At 54.0% G+C, this 25,452-nt stretch overlaps 1 protein-coding gene and 1 long non-coding RNA gene across 18 annotated transcripts in view; one reads left to right on the top strand and one right to left on the bottom strand.

Moving 5' to 3' along the window:
* The window catches only part of Tns1 (tensin 1), a 160,634-nt gene that overhangs the window by 3,541 nt on the left and 131,641 nt on the right, over positions 1-25,452 (bottom strand). For 7 of the 17 annotated variants that reach the window (XM_048344781.1, XM_048344780.1, XM_048344782.1 and 4 more), the window contains 13 exons: positions 24,939-24,962; positions 24,459-24,497; positions 17,376-17,574; positions 13,479-14,536; positions 10,589-10,675; positions 8,943-9,074; positions 8,665-8,757; positions 7,122-7,199; positions 4,306-4,377; positions 3,897-4,065; positions 3,106-3,174; positions 2,758-2,790; positions 75-850 (listed from right to left, as the gene is read on the bottom strand). In XM_048344781.1, the coding sequence (XP_048200738.1) occupies positions 706-850; positions 2,758-2,790; positions 3,106-3,174; positions 3,897-4,065; positions 4,306-4,377; positions 7,122-7,199; positions 8,665-8,757; positions 8,943-9,074; positions 10,589-10,675; positions 13,479-14,536; positions 17,376-17,574; positions 24,459-24,497; positions 24,939-24,962 (2,198 nt within the window). In that variant the 3' untranslated portion in view covers positions 75-705. Of the gene's footprint in view, positions 1-74; positions 851-2,054; positions 2,066-2,617; positions 2,624-2,757; positions 2,791-3,105; positions 3,175-3,896; positions 4,066-4,305; positions 4,378-7,121; positions 7,200-8,664; positions 8,758-8,942; positions 9,075-10,061; positions 10,473-10,565; positions 10,676-10,945; positions 10,953-13,387; positions 14,537-17,375; positions 17,575-24,458; positions 24,498-24,938; positions 24,963-25,452 lie in introns of those variants that run through there. The other 10 variants (XM_048344776.1, XM_048344779.1, XM_048344788.1 and 7 more) reach the window with 6 other exon arrangements.
* LOC125350322 lies at positions 4,384-18,742 on the top strand. The gene is made up of 3 exons (XR_007210718.1): positions 4,384-4,638; positions 4,786-4,795; positions 18,728-18,742. It is a non-coding gene; the product is annotated as an uncharacterized LOC125350322 (long non-coding RNA).

Genomic DNA, 25,452 nt, shown 5'->3' with positions numbered 1-25,452 from the left:
GAGAGGGAGCACGTGCTGCTACCCATAATGCTGCATGCTCTGTCACCCATCACTCCCTTGGGACGGAATGCACATGTGTGTGGACACATGGGCCCAGGCAAGCAGAGCTGTTCAGAATAATTCTAGCAGACAGAGGCGGATCAGAGTCTGTGGCTGCGGGTAAGGATTATACACACCCCGCAACGATATAGGGGAGCACAGTGCAGACCTGGGGGGCTCTGGTCTAAGAAAGTTGAGAAAGTCCCACCACGGATGGCCCATGCTGGCTGACTGCTTTAGCAACCGGCCCTGCTGATGGCCAGAAAAGGGACTCTCAGCTTGATTTCTCCTTGCAGAGCAGGTGGGTTGAGGAGACTGAGCTTTTTCATTACCCCCCCCCCCCCGAAATATGGATTCCCAAGGAGGCAGGTGAGTCCTCCTCTTGAGGGGCTCTGTTCTCTTTGCAGGGGACAGAGGGGAGCCAGGAGGAGCACTGGGTTCTTGCAGTTTCCATCTACCCAGGGGAATCTCAGGTTCTCCGTCGCATTCTTTCTCTTTCTCCCTCTCCCCTTCCCCTCCATAACTCACTTCCCTCTCCCCAACCATGCACTTTCTTCTCTCCTTCTCCCAAAAGTGGCCCCCAGGTCCTCCTTCTGGGTCCAAGGTGGGTCCCCTCCCACATGCCCCCACCCCGACCGTCTGGCGCTAGGCAAAGACTCCCGGGGTTCATCTCTTCTGGCCAGCGCTCAGCATGACCTTGGAGACGAAGTTGACAATGGCGGATGCAGGCTGGTTGGCATCGAGCTCGGCGAAGAGGTGGCAGGCATTGTCCGTGGTGCTGCCTTGCTTCCGGGCCACAAAGCCAAAGAGCCTGCAGGGGAGGGCAGCGGGGGGGAAACGGTGTGAGGGGGGAGTAGGAGGACCCCCAAGTCCCGACAGCGGCCTCAGAGGCAAGTCTGACTCAGGTCCGACTGTCTCCCATACCCCGACTCTTCCAGAACATCGGAAATGGCGCTTTGCCCAGGGAGGAACCCAGCAAAGTCAAGTCCTGGAGACAATGTCTTGCTGTGTTTCAGGGCTGGCCACGACTTCCCCTTTCTGGGGAACCACGTCTGTCTATACATTGCATGCATCTATGTGCATTTGGGGTACACAAAAGCCTAATTGTATTCATGCAGGTTTGTGAAGCACAGACATCTACTTCTTGCTCCCTCATTTCTACTGGCTTTTTTTGGGGGGGGCGGGTTGGCTCAGTTTGGGGGCTTGAACTCAGGGCCTAGGCACTGTTGTTGCTCAAGGCTAGCACTCTACCACTTTGAGCCACAGCTCCACTTCCGGTTTTCGGGTGGTTAATTGGAGATAAAGAGTCTCATGGACTTTCCTGCCCAGACTGTCTCTGAAATGCCATCCTCAGCTCTCAGCCAGCCTCTCAGAGCCAATCTGCCTGTGTGTGTGTGTGTGTGTGTGTGTGTGTGTGTGTGTGTGTGTGTGTGTGTGTGTGTGTGTGTGTGTGTTGTGTGTGAGTGGCTAGGATTACAGGTGTGAACCACCAGCCCCCTTCCCCTGCAAAGGGGAAGCGGGACCCTGCTCCCACCCCTGGCTAGGCTGGGAACCCCAGAGAACAGAGCTGTCCCTTACCTCCTCCCACCTGTCCGCCCTCTCCCTCCCTGCTGTCCGAGACTGGAGAGACCTAGCTGTTCTCTTTTTGCAAAACGGAGTTAAAAATATGAGGGCAGAGAACAGAATGTGAGTTCAGGGCCTCTCCCAGCCGGCATGTTGCTAATTAGAGCGAGATGGGGACATCAGGACAGCTGGAGATTCCGATGGAAACCCCTCTGCCTGGAATGGCTCAGCATGGCTAAAATTAGCCAAGTTGGGCTCTGCCTGGTGTGTGTGTGTGTGTGTGTGTGTGTGTGTGTGTGTATACATGCATTTGTACACACATATATCTACACATACCACATGCATATCACACACACACCCACACGGGCGCGTGCGTGCGCGCATCATATACTCTGTGCTTGGAACTGCTCTGCTAGCTCAGGAAACCACGGGGGTGAAGTGTACGTGGCAGGGCGAGGGACATCTCTTGGCCTCTTGTGTGGAGCCCTTTTCTGCTAGGATGGAGAGCTGGCCAACTAACGCCACGCCCTAAATACTGTCACCTGCTGTGCCTACAAGTTCCAACTCGCCCAGCTGGCCAGCAGGAACACCAGGGGGGAGGCACAGAGACTGGGGGGGGGGGGGGAGGGGGCGCTAAAGAACCCTCTGTCCCACACCACCCTCAAGGTTAGTGGTTCCCAGACTGCTGACCAATCCCCTCCCATCCCAACCAAGGTGGCCTCCCAGAAGCCCTCTCCCGCCTCCACCCTCTCCTTCCTCCAATCAGTCCCCATTGCCAGCCTCCCCACGGGCCAGCACCTTGTTTTAGGAGCCTGCAGGCTGGAGGCCGGGCCATGCCCTCCTCGGGAGCAATCTTTCACCAATCTCCACATCCACTTCCACCTGTCCGCGCATCACGCCTTTCCTTTAAGACCCACTTAAATACACCTGTTCTTTCCCCAAACCTTTCCATCTCTCTCTCTCCGTCTAAACTTGCTCTCCTTTCTTAGTTTCACAGATGTGGCTGGACTGTCCTCTAAAACTGTGTGTTTTTTGGCACAAAGAGCCAGACTGCCCTCTCTCAACCCCTGTCCTGGATTCTAAACCTGCCCCAGCTGCACCGGTAGAGGCACACAAGACCAGCTAGACTGGAGAGGACAAAGAAGACACACTTACTTAGCCGGGGCTCCTCCCTCCATCTTCATCCACCTGGGGAGAGAAAAGACACTCGAGGTAAATCACAGCACCTCTCCCTCTGAGCCCCCAGGCCTGAACCAGACCTTCTGAGAGAGGACAGAGGAACCCCCACTTCTGAGAGACAGAGCTTCTCCAGGTCTCTGGAGAAAAAGACTCAAAAAGATGCCCAGCGCAACGGCACTGCCCGGGGTTACAGGCAGACCTTCCACCTGAGCCAAGACTACAGAAGGATGTACGCATGCAACCACTGCAGAGTTAGACAGCAGGCAGAAAGGAAATTTGTCTGGTTTTTGTTGTTGTTGTTGTTGTTTTGTCCAAGAGACTTACTTTCTTTCTTGTGGATCCAGGTCACAGAAGGTGACAGTGTTGAGAGGGTAGTGTCGTCGGAAGAAGAGCCTGTGGCACAGACAAACCAAGAATGAGTACTTCAGTGACTGCTTTTCCTACATTTCACCTACTGGGCAGGTTACTTTCCCATCTTCTGCCTGCCATGGGTCCACTTGCTTAGGAGCAAGATGGCCCGTGGCCTGAGAAATGCACAGGGGCAAACAGGTGTGCCACAGAAACATGACCCCAGGACTGGGGAGGAAACCAGCACTGAGGAACGGGAGGACCCTGGAGGAGGAAGGAAATGGGCTCGGGACACGTTTAAAAGAGAGCCTAAGGGCAAAGACTCTGCTTCTAGAAAGCAAGGACTTTTTATAGGTTGCATTGACAGCTGTACACAATGCAGGCACATCCTTGTAGGATGGGTAGATGGATGGATAGAAGGATGGATGGATGAATAGATGGAGGGATGGATAGATAGAAAGATGGATGATGGATACAAGGAAGGAAGGATAGATGGATGGATAGATGATGGATAGAAGGATGGATGGATAAATGGGGGGATGATAGATGATGGATAGAAGGAAGGAAGGATGGATGGACGGATGGATGGATGGATAGATGACAGATAGAAGGATGAATGGATGGATGGATGGGTGGATGAGTGGATGGATGGGTAGATAGGTGACAGACAGAAGGAAGGATGAATGGATGAATGAATGGATGTATGGTCAGACAGCTGGGTTGCAGGAAGAAACAGTCCATCATAGAATTGGATAGAAGATGCTTACTTTCTCTGGTTGTCAGTCAGTGTGATTCCCTGGGCAGAGACCTTGAAGTGAACAATGGTGGCAGTTGGTGTGGGGTCAGCAGCCAGTGTCTCAGATGTGGCTTTGGAGATGGCCTGTGGCCCGGTGAGTGACTCCATGTCCACAGAGTTGATGAAGAGCACATTGCAGGCTAGAATAAAGCCAAGGAGAAGTCAAGGGGTTGGGGAATGGGATGACAACAGCCCAGGCTCAGGGTTCAGGGAGACATCAGCATATTCACGTCAGGCCAGCCTCAGGCCAAAGCCTCTGCATGTAGCAACGTGATCAGCACAGCGACATCTGAGCCTAGGAGAGGCTTCCAACCCACTCGTGCAGGAGAGGGCAGAAAAGAAAGGCCTGGGCATGGGTCCAGTCTCAGGTGAACACTCACCTGCTCCTTGCTTCAGCAGGTCAGTGGTTGAGTTAGCAGGGCCAGAGCTATCTTTGGATTCATCTGTGGGGTCTGAGACAAAAATGCAGGTAGTAATTAAAACCTTAAGAGCTAGGGGGGAAAAAAGTAAAGCATGAATTTGGCTGGGCCTAAGGCAAGCTCTGCAAATACTCTGTGCACTGGATATGGCTTTTCAGATCAGGCCCCGGGGCTTGGCCTGGCCTTGGACACAGTTACTCTAAGTACTCAGCACACTGCTTGAGAGCTCTGGAATCGGGCAAAGCTGGGTCACTAGCCAAGTAGCTGAGACCGTGACGGAGAGTGATGGTGGTGGTGGTGGTGGTGGTGGTGGTGGTACCCTATCACCGAGTCTTTGAGATGTTCTATAAGCGTTTGTCTATACAAAACTACATGGTGTAAACCAACTGTACAACTCATGGGGGGAGAGGGAAATGGGGAGGCGGAGGGAAAATGAGGGAGGAGGTAGCAAGTTGGATGAAACGTATGAAACTGTAACCCCTATGTACGTCACTATGACAAAAAAAATTTTTTAAATAAAAATAAAATACAAAAGTGTTAATAAAAAGAGTGTGTGTGTGTGTGTGCGCGCGCACACACGTGCAAGCACATGCGTGTGCTGGTTCTGGAGCTTAGACTGAGCCTAGGCACTGTTCTTGAGCATCTTTTGCTCAAGGCTGGTGCTCTACCACTTGATCCACAGCTCCACTTCCTGCTTTTTTGTGGTTAATTGGAGATAAGACTCATGAACTTTTCCTGTATGGGCTGGCTTTGAACCACAATCCTCAGATCTCAGCCTCCTCAGCTAGGATTACAGGCGTAAGTCACCAAAACCTGGAAGGTATTTTTTGTTTTGGGGTGTGTGTGTGTGTGTGTGTGTGTGTGTGTGTGTGTGTGTGTGTGTGTGTGTGTGGTGTTGGTGCTGGTCTTGAGGCTTGAACTCAGGGCCTGGGCCCTGTCCCTAAGCTTTTTGTTGCTCAAGGTTAGTATTCTACCACTTGAGCCACAACTCCACTTCTGACTTTTCTGGTACTTCACTGATAAACATGAGGGTCTCACAGACTTTCCTACCCAGACTGACTTTGAAGGGCAATCCTCATTCCTTAGGCTTTTAAGTAGCTAGCCATATAGCTTTTGGTCTAGTACTCAACAAAAGGCAAGGCTTCAGGCTCATCCACTGGCATTTGCTGTTGTTGTTTTGCACTGATGTATCTTTGTATAGAACAAATGACCTCATCATTAAACCACAAATGCAGCACAGCCATTGTTGAGTGATAGTGATTACACTTGCACTCAAGAAGCTGAGCCTGGGGTTAACCTAAGCTTTAAGAGTCTAATGTCTCAAAAACCAAAACAAAAACCCACCTAAGAACTGAGTAGATATGCAAAATAGCTTGGCTTTACATTTCACAACATGTCTGTATATCAAAGCATCACAGTAGGGAATGGAGGCATGGCTCAAGTGGTGGAGCACGATCTTTGAGTGGAAAAAGCCAAATGAGAGAACAAGACCTTGAATTCAAGCTCCAGTACTGGCACCAAACAACTATTTTATTTTCTTTTTGTCAGTGGTGGGACTTGAACTCTGGGCCTGGGCGCTCTCCCTGAGCTCTTCAGCTCAAGGCTAGAACTCTACCACTTGAGCCCACAGCACCACTTCCAGTGTTCTGCTAGCTAATTGGAGATAAGAGTCTCACAAACTTTCTTGCCAGGGTTGGCTTTGAGCCCTGGTCCTCAAATCTCAGCCTCCGGAGTAGTTAGGGTTATAGGCATGAGCCACTGGTGCCCAGCTGAACAAATAATAAGCAAGTAATAAATCACAAAACACTCTGTGCCTTGTACAATTTTTATTTCAATTATACTTTAATAAAAAAATTGAAACAGAAAAAAAAAAGAATTTGGTCTTGTTTCTAGAAGTGCTTTTCATATTTTAGTGTGAAGACTTTTATTTATTTAGTGCCAGTGTTGGGGCTTGAACTCAGGGCCTGGGCACTGTCTTTGAGTTTTTTTTTTCCTCAACGCTAGCACTCTACCACTTGAGCCACAGCCATACTTCTGACTCTTTGGTAATTCATTAGAGATAAGAGTCTCATGGACTTTCCTGCCTGGACTGGCTTCAAAGCGTGATCCTTAGACCTCAGCCTCTTTGGCAGCTAGGATTACAAGCATGAGCCACCAGCAGCTGGTAAGGTGCAGGCTTATTAAAACACAGGTCTCTGAGCCCAACCTAAAGTCTCTAATGCAGTGGGGCTTGAGAACATTTGCATTTTAACCAGTTCTCAGACCACATGGTTGGGGGACCATACTTTGAGAACTGCTCCTCCAAACAATTTAAACCTCAAATGGTTTTTTAATTGCACAGTCAAGCCTGTATAAAACGTAATGTAATCAGTGTCTCAGTTGTGTGGTTAATAATGCTATTGAAGTTATAGTTGAACTTTTAAGCTAATAATGTTGGCCAATTATTATTAATAATTCAATGAGTTTAACTGGATAAACATCATGGGATAAATAGATTTCATCTTTTCCACCGCGGCATCGGCCTCTAGTGACTTGTCTCAGGCTGCTTAGGGGTCGTCCCAGGAAGAGGCTCTGAATTCTGAGAATTGGGAACCCTTCGGCATGTCAACTTACGTAGGTTCCTAGGGTAAAGCTCTTTAATGATGGAATGCGTGTGGTTTTGAGTTTGCCCCGACTGGCAACATGACTGGTCACCCTGGCCCCCTGCTCTGGAGTGGCGGGGAAGTTGGGACAGGCCGTGGCTGGCTGGGCTTGGTGAGCAAGGCATCTTGTCTTACCTCGGTTTGGAATGACCAGCTTGCAGGGCAGAGCCAGCGGGATGATGGAGTGCTGGTAGACCAGGGCCGACAGCGAGCCTGCAGCAGGAAGGTAAGACAGCACGTCAGATATACCTGGGCACGCCTTCCCCCACGTCAGGGAGATATCCCGGACACACCTACTCTATGTCAGGGGGATATCCCCGGATAGCCCTCCCCCACATCAGGGGGATATCCCTGGACACGGCCTCCCCACAGCCACCCTTCTACACAGCACCTGCAGCAGCTTCCTCTGTTTTTAGAGCCTGAGCAAGCTAGGCCAATCCTCTACCAGAGCTACACTCCAGCTCTCAGCTACTTTACTACCTCTCGTGCTACCCACAGAGCGGAACAATCTCTCGCATGCTATCTCTTTCTCCTATCTCTCTCTCTCTCTCTCTCTCTCTCTCTCTCTCTCTCTCTCTCTCTCTCAGCAAAATCCAAGAAAGATCTGATCTCTGATCACTGTAGTAATCAGAAGGGGAACCTAACAATCTTCCTTGAGAGAATGCCCTCCCACCCCCCAGGGCTGGGAATGTGGCTTAGTGGTAGAGTGCTTGCCTAGCATGCATGAGAATCTGTGTTCAATTCCCCAGAACCACATCAACAAATAAATAAATCAAATTAATTTAAAAAAATTGAAAGGGGAAAAATATTTTTTTAAGAATTCCCCCAGACATCTCTCCTAAGTCCCTCTAGTTAGGGGGAGGGGGCTCTCAGAATAGGACAGGAGTATCAGAAAACTGTGGGCTCAAATCCCACATCAGTAACTTAGAGTCTGTGTGCTCTTGGATAAGTCTAACTTACAAGTTTTCTCATGTTCAACATGGGGACGATGACACCTATCACAGAGGACTGTCATACAACCAGAAATAATAGCAGGAGCCAGGCACCAGTGGCACACACCTGTAATCCTAGCTCCCTACTCAGGGGCTGATATTTGACGATCTCAGCTCAAAGCCAACCAGGGGAAGAAAAGTTCATGAGACCCTCTCATTAACCAGCAAAGAAGCCCAAAGTGGGATGGTGGTCCTACTGGTAGAGTACCAGCCTTGAGCAAGAGCCCAAAACTCTGAGTTCAAGGCCCATACCAGTACAAAGAGAGAGAGAGGGAGAGAGAGGGAGAGAGAGAGAGAGAGAGAGAGAGAGAGAGAGAGAGAGAGAGAGAGAGAGAGATAGAGAGAGAGAGAGAAGAGATAGAAAAGAGAAAGGACAAGAGAGAACTATAGGAAGCAGCTATACAGTGACATGCGCACAGTAGGTGGCCAAGAACCGAAGATGTTAGAGTTCTAATTGTAACTGTAATGACAGAACAATCAGAACTGGGCCCACAGGACAAATACGGGCAGGAATGCAGGGTGTGAAGGAGCCTGAGAACAAAGGAGGAAATGAGATCATGGTTCACTTTCTCTGTGAAGTCTGTGATAAGCAGAGCCCATGTGGGAAGGGCTTAGGGTCATACCCCAAGGACCAGAGGCCGAGGCCTCGACGGGCACACCATGGTGACAAAGGCTGGGACACTCACCAAAGTTGGGCTCATTTGGACAGCCCTTGAGCTTGACTCCTCTGGGGCCCGTCTCGATCAGGAAGTGCCGCACCAGCTCGTGGGTCATGTCTCCTGGGAGGAAGAGGAAGAAAGAATTGGTCAATTTACTACTCTGCGTTCAGTCCACACCTCCCACCTTCCTCGCTTCGTTGCAGGAAGCACCACGGTGGGACCCAGATGCTACTACTTCCCGGTGCCCTGCCCCCACCATCACAGGCCCAAGACGCACTGGGGTACGGCCTGCAAGAGGACGTTACCTTTTTTATTCTGCTGCATGATGGTGGGAGGTGGGGAGGACACCTTCATGGCCAGCCCGTAGGCCCCTCGGAAGGAGTGGCTGTCACGGATGATGAAGGCGCCTGGCTCCTGATCCCTCAGGAGTGCGATGGCTGAAGTGGAGAGACAGGAGAGGAGAGGAGCAAGACATTGGTGGTGGGCTTGAGACACACAGGGCATTTTGGACTTCATTCTCTCTTAGGCAAGACTCATTCTGTGTGTGTGTGTGTGTGTGTGTGTGTGTGTGTGTGTGTGTGTGTGTGCGTGCGCGCGTGTGCCAATCCTAGGGCTTGAACTCAGGGCCCTGGAGCTGTTCCTAAACTTTTTTGCTCAAGGCTAATAGTCTACCACTTGAGTCACATTTGGAGATGAGTCTCGTGGACTTTCCTGCCTCAGCTGGCTTCCAGCTGAGATCCTCACATCTCAGACTTCTGAGTAGCTAGGATTATAGGTGTAAGCCACAGGTAACCGGCCGAGACTTATTCTTTAAAGCCACCACCAGATCTGTGCCAACGTAGGCAAAATTTCTGCAAATAGCCAGAGAACCACTGTTTTAAGCCTTACAGGCTACACAGTCTGTTTTGATTACTCAAGTCTGATGCCACTGTGGGAAGGAGCTAGACAGGTTAGCCATATTCTGATAAAACTTTATTTGTTAAAAAAACAACAACAACAACAAAATAGCCTGCTGGGTGCTGATAGAGATCTGAAGGCTGAGATTTGAGGATCATAGTTTAAAGCCAGCCTGGGCCAGAAAGTCCATGAGACTCTTACCTCCAAAACTGGAAGTGGTGACATGGCTCAAAACTCAGGGATGTGCCCTGGCCCTGAGTTCAAGCCCCATGATACACACACACACACACACACACACACACACACACACACACACACACACACACACACACACCATAACTTTTCTGCCAGGTGCCATGGCTCATGCCTATAATTCTAGCTACTCAGGAGGCTGAGATCTGAGGGTCATGGTTTGAAGGCAGCCTGGGCAAGAAAGTCCTTGGAACTCTTATCTCTGACTAAGCATACAAAAAAATAAAAATAAAGAAGTGGAGCTGTGGCTCAAAGTGATAGAGTGCAGGCCTTGAGAGAGAGGAAAAAAAAAACCCAAAACCTCAGGGACAGTGCTCAGGTCCTGAGTTCGAGCCCTAGGCCCAGCACAAAAACAAAAAACAACTAAGAAACAAAACCCGCAGTCTTTGTGAGCCTGGGGTAGGCCTTACCTCCACTCCCATATTCCCAACTTTGGTTTCTTTCTTTTTCTATAAAATCTAAAGACCTCCGCCATCCTCCAGCTAAGGTTTCATCTTATGCCGGCTGGACTTTTACTTTCCCCATGAGAACCAAGGCTTTGCTAGATCTTTCTAAGGAGAGCCACAGGCACTAGGTCTGCCATTCTCACGTTCTATCACGAGTGCTTCTGTGTGGCGTCTAGCTCAGCCTTGGCTCTGTGAGCAGAGGAGCCAGGCCTCACCCTGCTCTCCACCACCTGCTGGACCCTGGGACCCCCACCCCACTCACCCTGCTCCCCGCCCCCTGCTGAACCCCAGAGCCCCCACCCCACTCACCCTGCTCCTGGCCCTCTCCTGAGCACCGGAACCCTCACCCCACTCACCCTGCTCCCTGGAGATCTCAGGCTTGTACCAATACTTGGAAGTGTCCTGGACGAACTTCACTTTAGCCCGAGTCTCAGGGCTGTTGTCTAATGGGGAAGAAAGGGAAACATCATGGATTTCTTTAAAAGACACGTTGAAGTCCTAACCCTGAAACCTATGGATGAGCGGCCTTATTTCTTTATTGGGAAATAAGGTCTTGGCAGATGGAATCAAATTATGGCATTCTGGATTTGGATGAGCTCTAATCCAATCTGACTATTGTCCTTAACAGGAGAGAAGAGACAGAGACAAAGAGATGGTGGATGGCATCGGTGAAGGGGAGACAAAGATTAGAGATACCATGGATCCCCAACCACGGGGAGACTGACCCAGAAGATTCTCCCGAGAGCCTCCCGAAGAAATGGCCCTGTTGACACCTTGATCCTAGACTCCTGGCCTTTGATCCTATGACAAAATCCTTTCCTACTGTCTTAAGTATGTGGTGCTTTGTTACACAGCCTCAGGATACAAACCCAAAAACGGGTGTCCCCCAAACCCAACAGAGCAGAGTGGAAGAGACCACAGTGGTCTCCCCCATTCCCATTCCCCGCCTCCCACCTCTATCTTGGGTCACCATGTGATCACCATTAACGGACCTGGCTCTCATGGACCCCCCCCCCCAAAGCACCACCTCTTCCCCTAAGGAAATAAAAGCACCACCTCTTCCCCTAAGGAAATAAAAGCACCACCTCTTCCCCTAAGGAAACCCTTCCAGCATCTTCCCTCCATAGGCTGACACCCCTCTGCCCCTTTCTCACAGGCCCAGTTCGGGTCATTTCTTCCAGATCCTACTTTCCCACGTGGAAAGTGGGATTCACGATCATGCAAGGCAAAGCCACTCCCACTTGAGGGCAAGGAGGCAGTGGGCTGGCCTAGAATCAAAAGGCCATCCACAGTGTCACCCTCCTTCTAGGGCAGGGGACCCTCCCACCCACACTCTACCCACTGTGGAATCTTGCAGAGAGCATTGCATTCTAGAGGGAGCTCAGACAAGACAGGACAACGGTGTCATGTTACAAGTGTCTGTCCATGCTACCGGAAGACAGACAGGAGGGCCTTCCCAGGAGGCTCAGCGGAGAATTCAGGTGCAAACACATCATCCTGTCTTCCTGGAGCACTAGCAAGATGGAGAGCCTCCGTTCCTCAAGCCCTTCCTTCATGATATTTCTATTTCATTAATTCATCATCACCACACGTACGTATCGCATATGGTATGATCCTTTTAACTTGTGCTGATCCAAGTAGGCTCATTAGCACTTCTAGCTCCTTATCTTTTTGTTAGGTTGGTTGATTTTTGAGATAGCGCTCATTGACCTAGGCCATCCTCCAGTTCTCAATCCCTCTGCCTCAGCTTCTTAAGTGCTGGGACTACAGACATGTGCCACCACACCCTCCTCCTTATCATTTCTTTGTGTTTGGAGTCTGTTCTTCATAGTCACCCCACTTTGCTGCAGGACTCCTGTCTACCTAATGTGCTTTCATCTTTCGGCACCAATGTGAAAAAGAAAGGGAATGGGGAAGAAGAGGAGGAAGACATACAAGGGCAAATTGTAACTCTCCAGGTGTCATCTTCAGGAAGAGGGAGGAGAGCCAGTCTGCACTGAGGGAGTGGAGAGGGAGTAGTGTGCTTGCATGGGTCCATGCCTAAGAGTTTGCATTCCCCTGGGTCCCTGTGCTCTGTCTCTGGAGGCCAGGGAGGGGCCATCTCCTTTCCCAGCAGCTGTGCACCAGGAAGCACTACCACCGACACCTGTCCCCGCTCAGAAGGCCCAGGCTCCGCGGTGGCCTCAGCCTGTTTAAGGAGCTGTCAGGGGCGGCCTCGGTCTCCTGTGCCTTCCTTCCTGTGTTGACTCCCAGGGCTATTTTAGGCAGGAAAGATGATGGGAAACAGGAAACATCCCAACTACTAGAAGTGTTGCATCCTTCGAGGCGAGGGGCTGGGAACCAGATGTCCCCAAGAGGGTGGCAGGAAGTGGAGCGGGGGGGGGGGGTGTGGAGGGGGGTTCTCCAGGGTCCCAGTGTGGCGGGCTCAGGGAGGATTTGGGTATGGATGGCTTCCCCCTGGGCCGCCTCAAACACTGAACATCTGTCTCGACTACGCAGGGCTGGAAAGCCACTCTGCACACAGTCAAAGCCACGCTCTGCTGGAGAAGCCTGGGTCCCAGAGACGGCAACATCAGAGGACGGATGAAGACTTCCCCGGGCAGACCTGTACCGGCTTCCACGATGCCGGCTCCATCAAATCTGGCCTCTGGTAGGAAGGCCCAGCATTCATCCTGTCCTACCTGGCCACCACCTCTACTATCAGTGACAGATATATGGTGGGGCTGGCCACAAGCATGGAAGTCACGTCCCTCAAGTTCTATTAAATCACGGGATTGTAGATTTATGATACAGACCACTCCTGCGATACTTAAAGAATGCGAATTTGGGGGTCATTTGGACCTGGATTGGAAGCCTAGCTCTGCCACTATTAACTGTCGAATGTAATGCTGGACAAATGACAGGAGCCTTGTAAGCTTTGGTTTGCTCCTGTGTAAAATAGGACTTACCAGGAAGCCAAAGGGGATTCAAGGAGATAGCACTTAGTTCAGAGGCTGGCCTGGGGCATGCGTTCAGCCTGTGGCTCTGAAGTCCGATCATCACGGAGGTCAGGGCAATGCCAGACACTGGCAGCACTTTATCACCTCACACCGCAGGACCCACAGTGACAGGAGGAAATGGAGGCCCAGGAGCCAGTGTGACTCATCCAAAGTCACCTGCCCAGGGAGACGGGCCCCCTGCAGAGGTCCTAGCGCATGGACTCAGCTCGCCAACAGGAGCGGAGGAAGCAGGAGGGAGGAGACGCACCTGGCATGGAGTACTTGGAGAAGTCAGGCAGGGTATGGGAGAAGGAGACGGTGCTGCCCGCGCTGGGACTGGACATGCCACTGGTGACGGGCGAGGAGGACACCTTGCCGTTGACGGTGGCGTAGTTGGGCAGGCTGCCCGCCCGGTCTCCCATGGACATCCTGCGTTTCTCTGGTAAGGCTGGTGTCGGGCTCCCCTGCCTGAAGGCGGCGGAATCCGGTGAGGGCGACGTGGCTGGGCTGCTCAGGCCTGGGTAGTAGGCTGGGGAGACGGGGAAGGAGGGCGTGGAAGGAGCCTGGTAGCCCGAGGCGCTGCTCTGACGGGACAGCGTGGGCCTCCGGTCCTCTGGGGTGGAGTAGCCGCCATGGGCCACGTGCCGGTCCAAGCTGGGGCTCCCGGAAACTGCAGATCCAGACCCTCCCAGGTGCCGGCCCAGGCTGGGGCTCCCAGGGCTGGCTAGTGTGTTGCCATGGAGACCTTGGTGAGTTCCGGGGTGCCGGCCCAGGCTGGGGCTCCCGGGAGTGGTCACCATATTGCCATGGAGGCTTGGAACTGGGTGGGTGCCCACCGGGTGCCGACCCAAGCTGGGGCTCCCGGGTGTGGTTGCTGTACTGCTTGGGTGACTGGAAACTGCATTCCCATGGAACCCAGAGCCCGACGGCCCCATCACCTGGCGGTGGCTCAAACCAGGACTACCAGGGGCAGCCACGCTGGGGTTGACGGCCCGCCGGCCGAAGCCGGGACTCGGGGGAGTGTTGGTGCCCACTGTCCTGTGGCGGGCCTGAGGGCTCCCAGAGCCTGCGTGCACACCAGGCACACTGAACTGGGCCCGCGCCTGGCTTTCGGGAGAGGAGTTGAACTGTTGAAGGGAGTAGTCAGGGCTGCTGTAGCTGCTGCCCGTGCCCGGAAGAGGAGAGGAGCTCTGGTAACTTCTCTGTACCACAGGGCTGGGCTGCCCCAGGCTGCCAGAACGGAAGCCGGAATCCAACAAGGGCTGGGTGGGAGTGCGTGGGCCCTGCTCGCTGCTCTCCCCGGATGGGAAGCTCCCCATCGAAGTGCTGGAGAGAAAGAGACAGAGGGATGAGAGGTCAGCACCGGCCATTAGCAACGGGGAGACTTGCAGTGATGCCTTACAGGACCATCACAAGAGACTGAGGGTCAGGACCACACAGCGTGAAAAGCCCAGAGTTTCCACACAGCAGTGTATGACTGAAAAGCCCACTCCCACCCCCCAGCCCCACTGTACTTGATAACTCTTTAAAAACATCTATTTTTTACTGCTGTTATAAAGGTGATATGCAGAAGGGTTACATAAGTTACATAAGTCAGGCAACGAGTACATTTCTTCTTGGACAGTGTCACCCCTTCCCTCACTCTCTCCCAGTTTTTCCTTCCTGGACCCCCCCCCCCACCCCCCAAGTTGCACAGTTCATGTCCGTGCCATCTCTTAAGCCATAAATCAAGGCAAAGCCACCTCCACCATTGAAAACTAAAGGTGTGACCTGGTAAGGACCTCCTGTACCACAGAGACAGGAAAGGGAGTCGAAGCACCTGGAGTGCTTCCACACAGGCCCACCTTGACTCAGTTTCCCCAAATGTGTCACCATTCTCTTTACCCATTAAGAGTACTAGAATTTGGGCTTTCACTCCTGGCTGGCTCAAAATTGGAAAGAAAAAAAAAAAAAAGCAAAGAAATGGAATCCTGGGAGGAAGTTTGAAATAAGGGGATACGGGCTCATCCAAAGATCGACCTTCCAGCCTCTAGCATTGCAAGCCACCGTGCACGGTGCCTCCTGTCACCCAGGCTCCGTCATCAAGAGGATTTCAGTGAAGGCCGGCAGGATGACTGGCTCGAATGTTAAGGACAGAATCTCCTCAGGTGGCCTAAGAGTGAAGCCATGCTCTTGAGCTAGGTGAGAACCAAGGGCCAGGAGAAAACTAAGGGCCAGGCGGGGACAAAGTCTACCACACACCCATAAGGGGTCCCAGAGCAGGATCCAGAGCAGGTCCCAGAGCTACGTCCTGCCAGGAAGGGAATAGAACTGGATCCTGAGGACTAGCAGAAAGCTGGGTGTAGCAGGCTGAGGAAGCGAGGAGAAGAATTTAGAAATGGAATTCTGGGAGATGAATCCTACAGGAAGAGCACTGGCTTCTAGAGTCCTGAAAAGAGTTATACCATGCAGAGGTGGGTTGGGGTGAGAAGCAGGGCAGTTCTTGGCTGGAAGGTTCGTTGGCAGGCTGGGGAAAGGGAGGGCCATCCCTGTGCCTTGAACCAGGGCCACACCTCCGGAGCAATGCAGGCTTCTTTCTGGTTAAGGGGCAGGGAGAGAACTTGGCTTGAGGACTCAGAAGTCCGCAGCTCACCTGCCAAGCCAGGCCACACCCTCGATCTGGGTCGGACTCAGTATGCTGAGCCCAAAGTGGGTGGTGTGGTTAAGACAGCCTGCCAGGCTTTTAAGGGAGATAAGAGAGCAAAGTAATGGGGAGTCTGTAAGACCCATGAGATCTCAGGTGGGCAGTCTCCCTGCCTGCTTCCCTCCAGGCTTTATCTGAACTGCTCTCCACCTCCCTTTCCTGTGTTTCCCCTGGCCCATGGCATGAAGTCTTCTTCACTCCTAAAACTCAGCCAAGCAGCTTCTCGCTACACTTCAAGTCTGAAACCTTCCACTGAGCCTGTCTGCACAGGCTGTCCACCCCCACTGCCCAACCCTGGCCTTTCCTCTCTGCCTCACTCAGATGGATGTGTGCTGCCTATCCACCTGGACGCCCTTCCTCAAGGACTGTATGCCCTGAGTTCACACACACACACACACACACACACACACACACACACACACACACACCGGCCCTCTGTCCCTCTGCACTAGACTCTGCACTAAAATGCATCCCCTTCTTCACTCTGCAGCATCCTGCCTTCCTTTGGGACTCCCCTCAAATACCTCCAGCCCTCAGAATCCTCTCTGCTTGCTTGCAGGGAAATAATGACTCTTGTCCTGAATTGCAAGTACTTTTCTTCTCTACCAGCTCAGGGCACATGTGGCTGTCATCCTGTAAAGAGTGGCACACCACACAGGTCTCAAGGACAGGTAGAGATGTGGACTGTGGAACCACACAGCTGCCTGCTGAGGCCTGGTTCAGTTGCTGCTCAGCCAAGAAAGCTATCTTAAGCTGCATCTCCTTTGGGTCTCAGTTTCCCTCCTAAGTAGGATGTAGGGATGAAAACAGTAATTAGCCAGGTACTGGTGGTTCACACTTTTAATCCTAGCTGCTCAGGAGGCTAAGATCTGAGGATCATGGTTTAAAGCAAACCAGAGTGGGCAAGAAAGTCCGTGAGACTCTTATCTCCAATTAACCACCAGAAAACCAGAAGTGGCGCTGTGGCTCAAAGTGGTAGAGTGCAGCCTTGAGCAAAAGAACTCACGGACAGAGCCCAGGCCCTGAGTGCAAACCCTACGACTGACAAAAACAAACAAACAAAAAATGTAGTTATCTCCCAGGATCGGGGTGAAGAGTAAATAATTGTGCAAAGCCCTGTGCAGAGCCCCTGGCCTGTTGGCTCTTGCTGGTGAGCTGGGTTAACTTTGGGGCCGGAGCACACCGGTCCTGACTGTAGGTGGATCTTAACCTCAGTGGAAAGACTGCATCTCGCGTGTACATGTCGATGGTGCTTTTCACTCCTTCCAGCACCACGGTGGGCGTGGGAGGAATCGAGCACTGCCTGGGAATTACAGCCAAGCCATCCTGGCTTTTCTAAGTTGCTTCAGTAACGTGGTTTTCAAGATGCAGAAATCTGGACGCAACTTCTCCCCGATCTCACCTGGGCCGATCCCAGAAGCCCCCTCGCCCATCTCAGGGCCAAGAATGTCCTCCACAAAGCTCCCTGCACGCCTGGCTTACCTATCAGCGCTGAGGATGGGGCTGCTGGTGGAGAGAGGGCTGGCGGAGACAAAAGAGCCGCCCAGGGTCCCATTCCTCAGGGGCATCTCATGGCTGTAGGCCTGGGAAGCTGGAGCGTTGAAGTTCTTGGGATCAGCATCCTGAGCTCGAGGCCCAGCCACGGCTGTCCGCGCCACGGACTCCACATAGCTCCGGGGCTCTGGAAGGGGCAAGAAGACAGACATTGAGTACAGGATGCTGTGGGTGCAGAAAACACAAGAGTCCCCTAGAGTCCAGCCTGGGGGTAAGGAGCCTTGGGAGAGCCCCCAAAAGACATTAGCGTATAGTGCCAGCATGCCCATCTTCCCACATCCAATCTGCCCCAAGTCAACCTTTAACCAGGCGCCGGCACTGAGAAGCTTTCAAGAATCACGATTTCCAGAGCTCAGGCTCTGTCTCTGCACATGGCCGTCAGAGCATCTTCCTCAAGAGTGAGGACACCTGTCCACAGCTGGCCCTTTTCTTCCATGGCCTGCTGCCCAAACCCCAGGCTCCCTAGGCAGTATGGGAGCCTGAGCCTCTCTCGTGCACCGAGACCTCCCGCCTGACCTTGCTTGTACCTTGGACATCACCAAGGTCGTCCACCCGCCCACTTGCTCGCCTAGCAACAGGCCTGTGTTACTGAGTCATGGCCAGTGCTGGCCACTGCAGACTCTCCAGCTCCGCTTCTCTGCCAAGACATTTCCACCCGCCTCCGCCTGACACACTCAGCATTCCTTGGAAGACTGACGCCAGGGACGCCATGCCCAACCCAAGCCAGGCATTCTGCGCCACCCCTGCCGTTCCCATCTCAGGAGGCCCTGGACAGAGGACATGGACACACCTTAGCTCCACCGGGTGTTCAGCCTAGGAGGGGGAGGCAGGAAGGCCACTGGACAGATGAGGAGATGGAGGTCTGGAGAATGCAATGACCGGGGGCACAGCCAGGACCCAGGCCACCTGACTCGCAGTCCAGCACTTGGCCACCATGGCCAGGGCCTCATAACAAACAAAAGGGAGGGAGCCGGGCATTGGGCTTCTCCAGGAACATGATCCATGTTCCTACATGCCACCTACAAATGCGGCATCCCTGTCAGCCTGGAGGGACAAGGCTGGAGCACAGACCCCACTCTGTCACACTTAGGACATCCTCTGAAGCCACCCCGGGACGCCCCATGACCCTGAGAGACCGAGTCCTGCAGGCCCTGTGGACCAGTGTTGCAATGGCCTGATCAGAATAACCCAGATCTTTAAATGAAAGTCTCCCTCCCAACCTGGAGAAAACCTCACACAGGCAGGAGGGGTCAGCAGGAGTGTCCAGGCCTCACGTGCAGCATCCCTGAGTCTTTCCTGAGTGGTTCCAGACCTGACATCCTACAGCCAGGCCCACAGGCCTCCAGGATCATGGCCTTCAGAGCTTGTCATCTGTGGAGGTCGGTGGTGGGGTAGGCTGGTTCAGGGTCCCTGTCCCAGACACTCTGTCCATGTGCCACGCACCTGGGCACTCAAGGCTGGAGTCCCCCGTGTGGCCTAAGCCAGTATGGAGCCAACATTCACCTCATAAAAGCCCCAGGGCAACTCTGCGTAGAAGGCCTGCTCTCTGTGTGCCCAGGCCAGCAGGCGCTGCACAGCTAGAGATGCCCAGAAAGTCTCTGCCCCAGGGCTGGGATGCCTGAGCATCTCCAGAGTGGCTCAAATGCTCTCCGTCGCAGGACACGGCCCTGCCTTGCAATGGGACGGCACTGTAGACAGTAGCTAAGCGAATCCAACCTGTTTCCTCAGCACAGAGAGAGGGAGCAATTTTCCCAGGACACACAGCCAATTGGTGGCCCTGGGCAACATTACCTTAAGTCTCCAAATTCATAGTGCAGGCCATGGATGGCGCGGACCAAGCCCACGGTCTCACAGGGACACCCAGGGCCCATTACCACCTAGAACACCAGCCCTAAGAGCCAGAGACATGCTATTAACATGGGGCTGTTCCCAACAGCTAGTGGAATGCAAGATTCGAAGACCTTGCCTTGGTCTCAGCTACCAGAGGAACACAGGAAGACTGGCCAGAGCCCACCAAGCCCACCCATAACCACAGCACCCGGCTTCTTGCCCTAGGTAATAACCTAGCATGGCAGAGAGGACCCATCAGAGGAATCTCAACCCACAGAAACACAAACCTGAGTCCGCCATGCCTTCCTGTCCCTCGCCATTCAGGTTGCTCCCTCTAAACACTTCCTGAGCCCCTGCAGGTCTCCTGTGTGGCCTTGCCGAGGTCCCCACGGCATACCACAGCCCATCTCTCCCACCCAGAGACAGCGAGGGATATCTGTGTGCCCTCGGCTGCCCATGGGCTCCCTCGGGGCCTAGGGCCTGCCTGCAGGTGGGTGCCTGGCACGGAGCAGATCTCCACGCCATTCAGGACACACCATCCAATGGTCTCTGCTGGCTCCTTCGAGATGGGGAGAGTCTCGCTCCTTCTACTCCTTCCACTGTTCCACCAAGAGCTTTCCAGCTCTCAGACTTTTCAATAGCCCATTGAGCTCTCCTGGGCTGTTCTACTGAAATGAACTATAGGGTTTGCCCAGACCCCCACATAACGACCCCTACCCACATCTCCCTTTGCAAACACATGTGTAGCCCTCCTACCAACTGGAGGCTGAGGACTCAGCCCCACTGCCCCCACCCCCCCCCCATGTCCACTCTTTCCTCCAGGTTTTCTGGCCACCATCAAGCACCTGTGGCCTGAGCCTGAGCTTCCAGTGCAGACGGGGGAGAAGGGGGGAACATGAAGGACAGACCCCGGGACACCCTGAGAGATGCTCAAGGCCTCAGTCCCCTGGGACCTTCCCCAGTCCCTTCAGCTTCTAAACCACGGAACGCCAGTTCCCCACATGGGGCGGGAGTCTGGACCTGGGGCACAGGACCCCTTACCAGGAGAGCAGCAGGTGTCTGGAGACAGTGCTGTGGGTTGAGTCCAGCCAGGGCCACCCAGAGGCCCGCCCCACCCCTGAGATCCCTGCCTTTCTCTACACCTCCCTTCTCTTCCACTTCTTTGTTGTTTTGCTCATTATGAGGCTTGAACTCAGGGCTTGGGCACCGTCCCTGAGCCACTTGAGCCACAGCTCCACTCCCAGCTTTTTGGTGATGGGTTGAAGGTAAGACACTCACAGACTTTCCTGCCCAGACTGGCTTCAAACCACGATCCTTAGGTTTTCAGCTTCCTGAGTGGCGTGAGCTACTCTCCCACCTCTTATCCTCCTCCGTCAACCTCCTCTTCCTGCCCCTCCACTCCCAAGCCCAAAGAAAGAGACACAAAGCCCCCCCTCCCCCATGTTCCCACACCCACCGCCCGAGCAGCAGGGACCTTTGCCATGTCACCTGCTTTCATGAAATCACCTCCGCACTGCTCAATCACCAAAGGTCCCTTTCCTGCTTCTGCACTGACTGAAAAATGTTCCCATGCCTCCCTTGGTTCTCGCTCCTTCCCACCTCCCTCCCTCCCTCCCTTCACTTACTAGACCTTCCTGGGACTCAATGTCCCTGTTGTGACTGTGACATGGGACTGAGAGCACCCACCTGCACAGCCAGGATGGAGTGATGGAGAAGGGACGGGTCCTGCTGGTTCCTGGCAACTCAAGCTGGCTCGGAGTATGGAGGGCTGGCCTCGTCACTCCTCCGTCCCAGCCTTGCCCCCCACTTCCCCCATCCTCCTTGGTGGGGGGGACTCCCTCCTCCTCCTCCAGTCCCCAAGCAGCTGACCCACAGGCCACAGAGCTGGGAAGGGCAGGAGAGGCGGGGCCGGGGAGGGTGCTGCATGGAGAACATTCCAGAAGCCCAAACCCATCCCAAGTGGCTATTGGTGGCTGAGAGCAGCTGGAGGCCCACGGTGACTTGGCTCCTCAGCCCAGGCCCTGGTAGCTCTTCACCCACACCCTCAAATGCATTTCTGACTCCCTGAACAACACGTTGGCTGGGGAGAAGGGGGCCTGCCCTGACAACCCTGAACAAAATAAAGACATGCAGGGGCTGGAGGGGTAGAGCCCTTGCCTAGTGTGTGTAAGGTCCCGGGGTTCAAAACTCAGTCTGTACACAAACACGAAAACCCAAGTCTCTACCGGTACACTTAGCTCACTCCGTAATCCCAGCTACTCAGGAGGATCATGGTTCAAAGCCAGTCTGGGCAGATAACTCCTAGAGACTCACCTCCACTTAACCAGCAAGGAGCCACACGTAGAGGTATGGCTCAAGTGATGGAGCATCAGCCTGGGGCAAAACAAAGCCAAGCAAGAGGGCAAGGCCCTGAGTTCCCAGTACCAACACACACAGCACCCAGGTGGCAGGGATTTATGGCACTCCTTCCTATCCCAGCTCAGCCTTCGGCCCCAAGCTGATGTGGTGGATTGTTCTCCTCCCTCAGCTTCTCACTCAGGACCTGGCACAGAGTTGGTGTTCGATAGAGCTGAACCCCCGGACTCCACAGAGCACCTACCACCAAGCCTCTCAGAGAAGGAGAGGCCATGTCTGGCCCACGAACTCTCCCTGAGCTAAACTGTAGCCACACCCAATCTCTAGGACAAACAGAACCTGGCGTGAACGCCCACTGCTAAGGAAGCCACTGCCCACGTCCTCTGTATGTCCTCACAGTGGCAGGCCTTCTTCCTCGCCTTCCCTCGTGGAGGAGGAAGAGCCCTGGGTCCCCCCTTCCCCTCGGCTCCGCCACGATTACTAAACAATACAGTGTGACAATGACCCGGGGTAGCCTGGCTCCTACCTGCTTTAACCTTGCTCGATCACATATGCACCTTATTCAATGCTCCAGCCCCACTGATTTCTCAGTTCCTGGAAAAATCATATACTATTTCTTCCCACCCCAAAGCCTTTCTACCTCCCATTTTCATCTGACCTTCTCCCATGGGGGTTTCACCAAGTTGATCCTGCTCAGCCTCACATCTTATTCCCTTAGCCCCTACCCTAGTACCGTTCTTCATCATCGGGGCTCATAAAACTGTGTCCCTCCCCTCCAAAGCACTGCATGCACAATTCCGGTTCTTGTTCACACCGACGCTCCACTCCGGAGATTAGGAACTATATCTCGTGCTTCGCTTTATTGTGTCTCCAGAGCCTGGCCTGTGGCAGGAACTCAAATGGCCAAATCAATGAATAAAAGAAGGCACAGATGTCGTTAGAGCACAGTGACTTGCACAGAGCTGAATAATTCTGCCGCCGATTGGGTATGCCTCACAGGCTCCTTCGTCTTTATTTCCCATCGGAGTATCAGCTGGGAAAATCAAGCAACACCTCTGAGGGTCAGCAAAGAATGTGCTCCAGTCTGACCCAGGAGGTGGGGCCTGAGGCAGGAAAGCTGGCACCGGCTGCCGCGGCCTTGCTCCCTGCCCTCTCTGCCCAACTCCCCCAGCAGCAATTCCAACGCCCACACTGGAATCCCAGGGCATGGCGGCTGAAGGCAGGAGAAGGGCTCTGAAAGTACCCCCCCGCAACATTAAGAGGCATGGGAGGCATGGGAGTCAGCACTGCAGTCGCTTCTGCTGTCTCCTGCCTGTGGCCTTGGGCGGATTCCCCTCTGCCACCTAGAACACAGGCCTGAGCCCCAGATCTCCGACAGCCCCAGTATGGCTGAGTAGATCTCCAGGAACCTGCACTCCCTGCACTCTCATGGCTCTGGGACAGGGGTTGGGGGCTGGGGGTGGAAGGAACTCGTGGACTTGTAAGTGGAGAGTCCTCTGTGAGTCGTACTTCACATGCCTGAGCTCCTCGGAACTGAGAAAAGCCATAGACCCAACTGCCACCGTATGTCTGTCTGTGGGGTGGCCCAGCCCTGGGACCTCATTAGAATCAACCTGAAGTCCAGGCGAGCCGGCTTTAGCCTACCTATTCCAGCCACGACTTCCCAACTACACTGCACTGTGGCTGTCTGGTCCAGCCTGGGAAAAGGCCCTGCCCAGCTAGGAGGCTGGGGCGGCTCATCCCTGGCCTCATCGGCTAAGCTCCGCCGCCCAGGCTGCCGTGTCCTACAGCCCCCTGGCAGCCTGTGCTCAGGCTGGCCAAACAACAGACAAAGGCGTCTGGGAAGCTCCTGGAGGTAGCAGGGTCAGGGGCACGATGCTTTGGGGGTGGGAAGTCAAGGCAATGGTTCAAACGGAATTGGGGTTCAGAAACTCAGATAAAGTCCTAGACAGACAGACACCCGGAGGCAGGGCCCAGGTGGGGTCAGCACCCACCTCATCCAGCCCCACCTGGTGGAGATGGGAACACCCATGTCCAGTGCCACATGGGCCAAGAAGGCCCACACCCTTCTGTGATCATTGCTCAAGTCCCCAGTGAGGGAGCTAAGGCCTCATCCCAGCCTTGTCCCCCCTGCCTAGTCTCGCTGGGGTACACAGCCATGCTAAACTCCTTAAAATTCTGCTTAGACAGGGTCCCAAGTCACTTTCCAGAAAGCTCCAGTGGTATCTGAGGTCCCAGGAAGATAGACATCTGCTCTCTGTGTGGACAAGGAGAGCAGGCAGGGGCTTCCAGAGGGGAGGTTCTGGCTGTACGACTGACTGGCTCTGAACCAGGGGCAGTTATCCCCCACTAAGGGGACAGCAGCGACACTAGAAGCATCTTTGGTCATTATGACTGGCCAAGCACTGGCATCTAACAAGGAGAAGCCAGAGATGATGCCCAAAGACCCCACAGTGCACAGAGCAGCCCACCACCAGGAGCTGGGCTGAGGGGGACAATCTGCTCTGTCTACCTCTGTATGTGCCATGCCCCCGGGACAGGAAGCCGAGGGAGAGGCATCTTCGTCAACAAGGTGACACCTCCCTGCTACCTGGGCACTGGATGTGCCTGAACTGGTGCCCAGTGGCCACGAGCTCCCCCGGCAGCATTCAGGCAGCACCCAGGGTGACAAGGCCTTGCCAAGGGGTGGGGACAAGAAGGCTGTGTGCCTGTCACTTGAGATCAGGTAAGGAGAGAGGTGCCAGGCTCCAGGCTGGTCAAGCTCTGTGTGGAAAGCCATCCCCAGACCCCGAGCACAGGAAGCGGCCATCAGCAAGCTGCACTTACCTTCCCGAAGCTTAGGAGCCTCCTTGCCCTCATCTTCCTCTGAGGGAGGAGGCGGGGGGAAGGAGAGGCAGGAAAGAGGATCAGGTGACCAAGATGAGAGAAAGAGCCAGGAGGAGAAAGAGACAGAGAGAGTTTGGTTAAAGGGGATGCACTCTAGAGAAAGGATCGTTGAGAAGAGGGAAGCAGGGAGGCGGAGGCAGAAGAGCCCCGTGGGGAAGGCCGAAGTCCAGCCCGCAGAGGATCCCCGAGTCCAGGGTGCTTGGACCCAGGTCTCGGCAGCCCTTGCCTTTCAGTCAGGGCTGCGGCCAGGGCTCCTGTGGGCTGTGTTGGGGGCAGCAAGTGCTGACTGGTGACAGGCAGCCCCCTCCCCCTTCTCGCTAGTGGCTCAGTGTGCCCGGCCATGCTGGCTTCTCCTGTGTTGGAAGCTGTGGCCCAGCCAGTGTCTATGCTGGTCACCAACGCATGCCAATGCCCTCCTACCTGGCTGGATGAGTCTTCTGGTAACTAAGGAGAAAAGGTAAAGTTGACCCCCAGACTCCCAGTTCATCCCTAAAGCCAGATTCATTTTCTAGAAGCCATTTTTCCAGGCTCAACAGGCTCTCCAAGTCATCACTCAAAACCCAGACCTCTACGGTCCCCAGTGTCTCTAGGACAGGATGGGAAATGGCCAGGGGAGGTTGGGAGCCCAGAGGTGACCGCCCTGCTGGGCAACTTCTTCTGCACAGGCCCAGGACTCTGCCCTCTGCTCTGTCACCAGGACAGGCTGCTTGACCTCAGGGAGGTTGGGGTCAGCCCAGACAGACCCTGGGGCCCAGCTCCCATCCTCAAGTGTAGGCTTGCCATTGGGATGTGGGCAAAGTGATGGAGGAGAGGCTAGCTTGGGGTGGTAGGGCCTAAGGCAGGGGAGACCCAGGGCTGGGGAGGTGGCAAGCAGCGGTGGCTGCTGCTGAATGACAGTTTTTTGCCCAGAGGCATATGAGGAGAGCATTCCGAA

The sequence above is a fragment of the Perognathus longimembris genome, chromosome 4, assembly GCF_023159225.1.
Source record: "Perognathus longimembris pacificus isolate PPM17 chromosome 4, ASM2315922v1, whole genome shotgun sequence".
Classification (NCBI taxonomy): Eukaryota; Metazoa; Chordata; class Mammalia; order Rodentia; family Heteromyidae; genus Perognathus; species Perognathus longimembris.
This window is presented reverse-complemented; position numbering and strand designations above follow the sequence as displayed.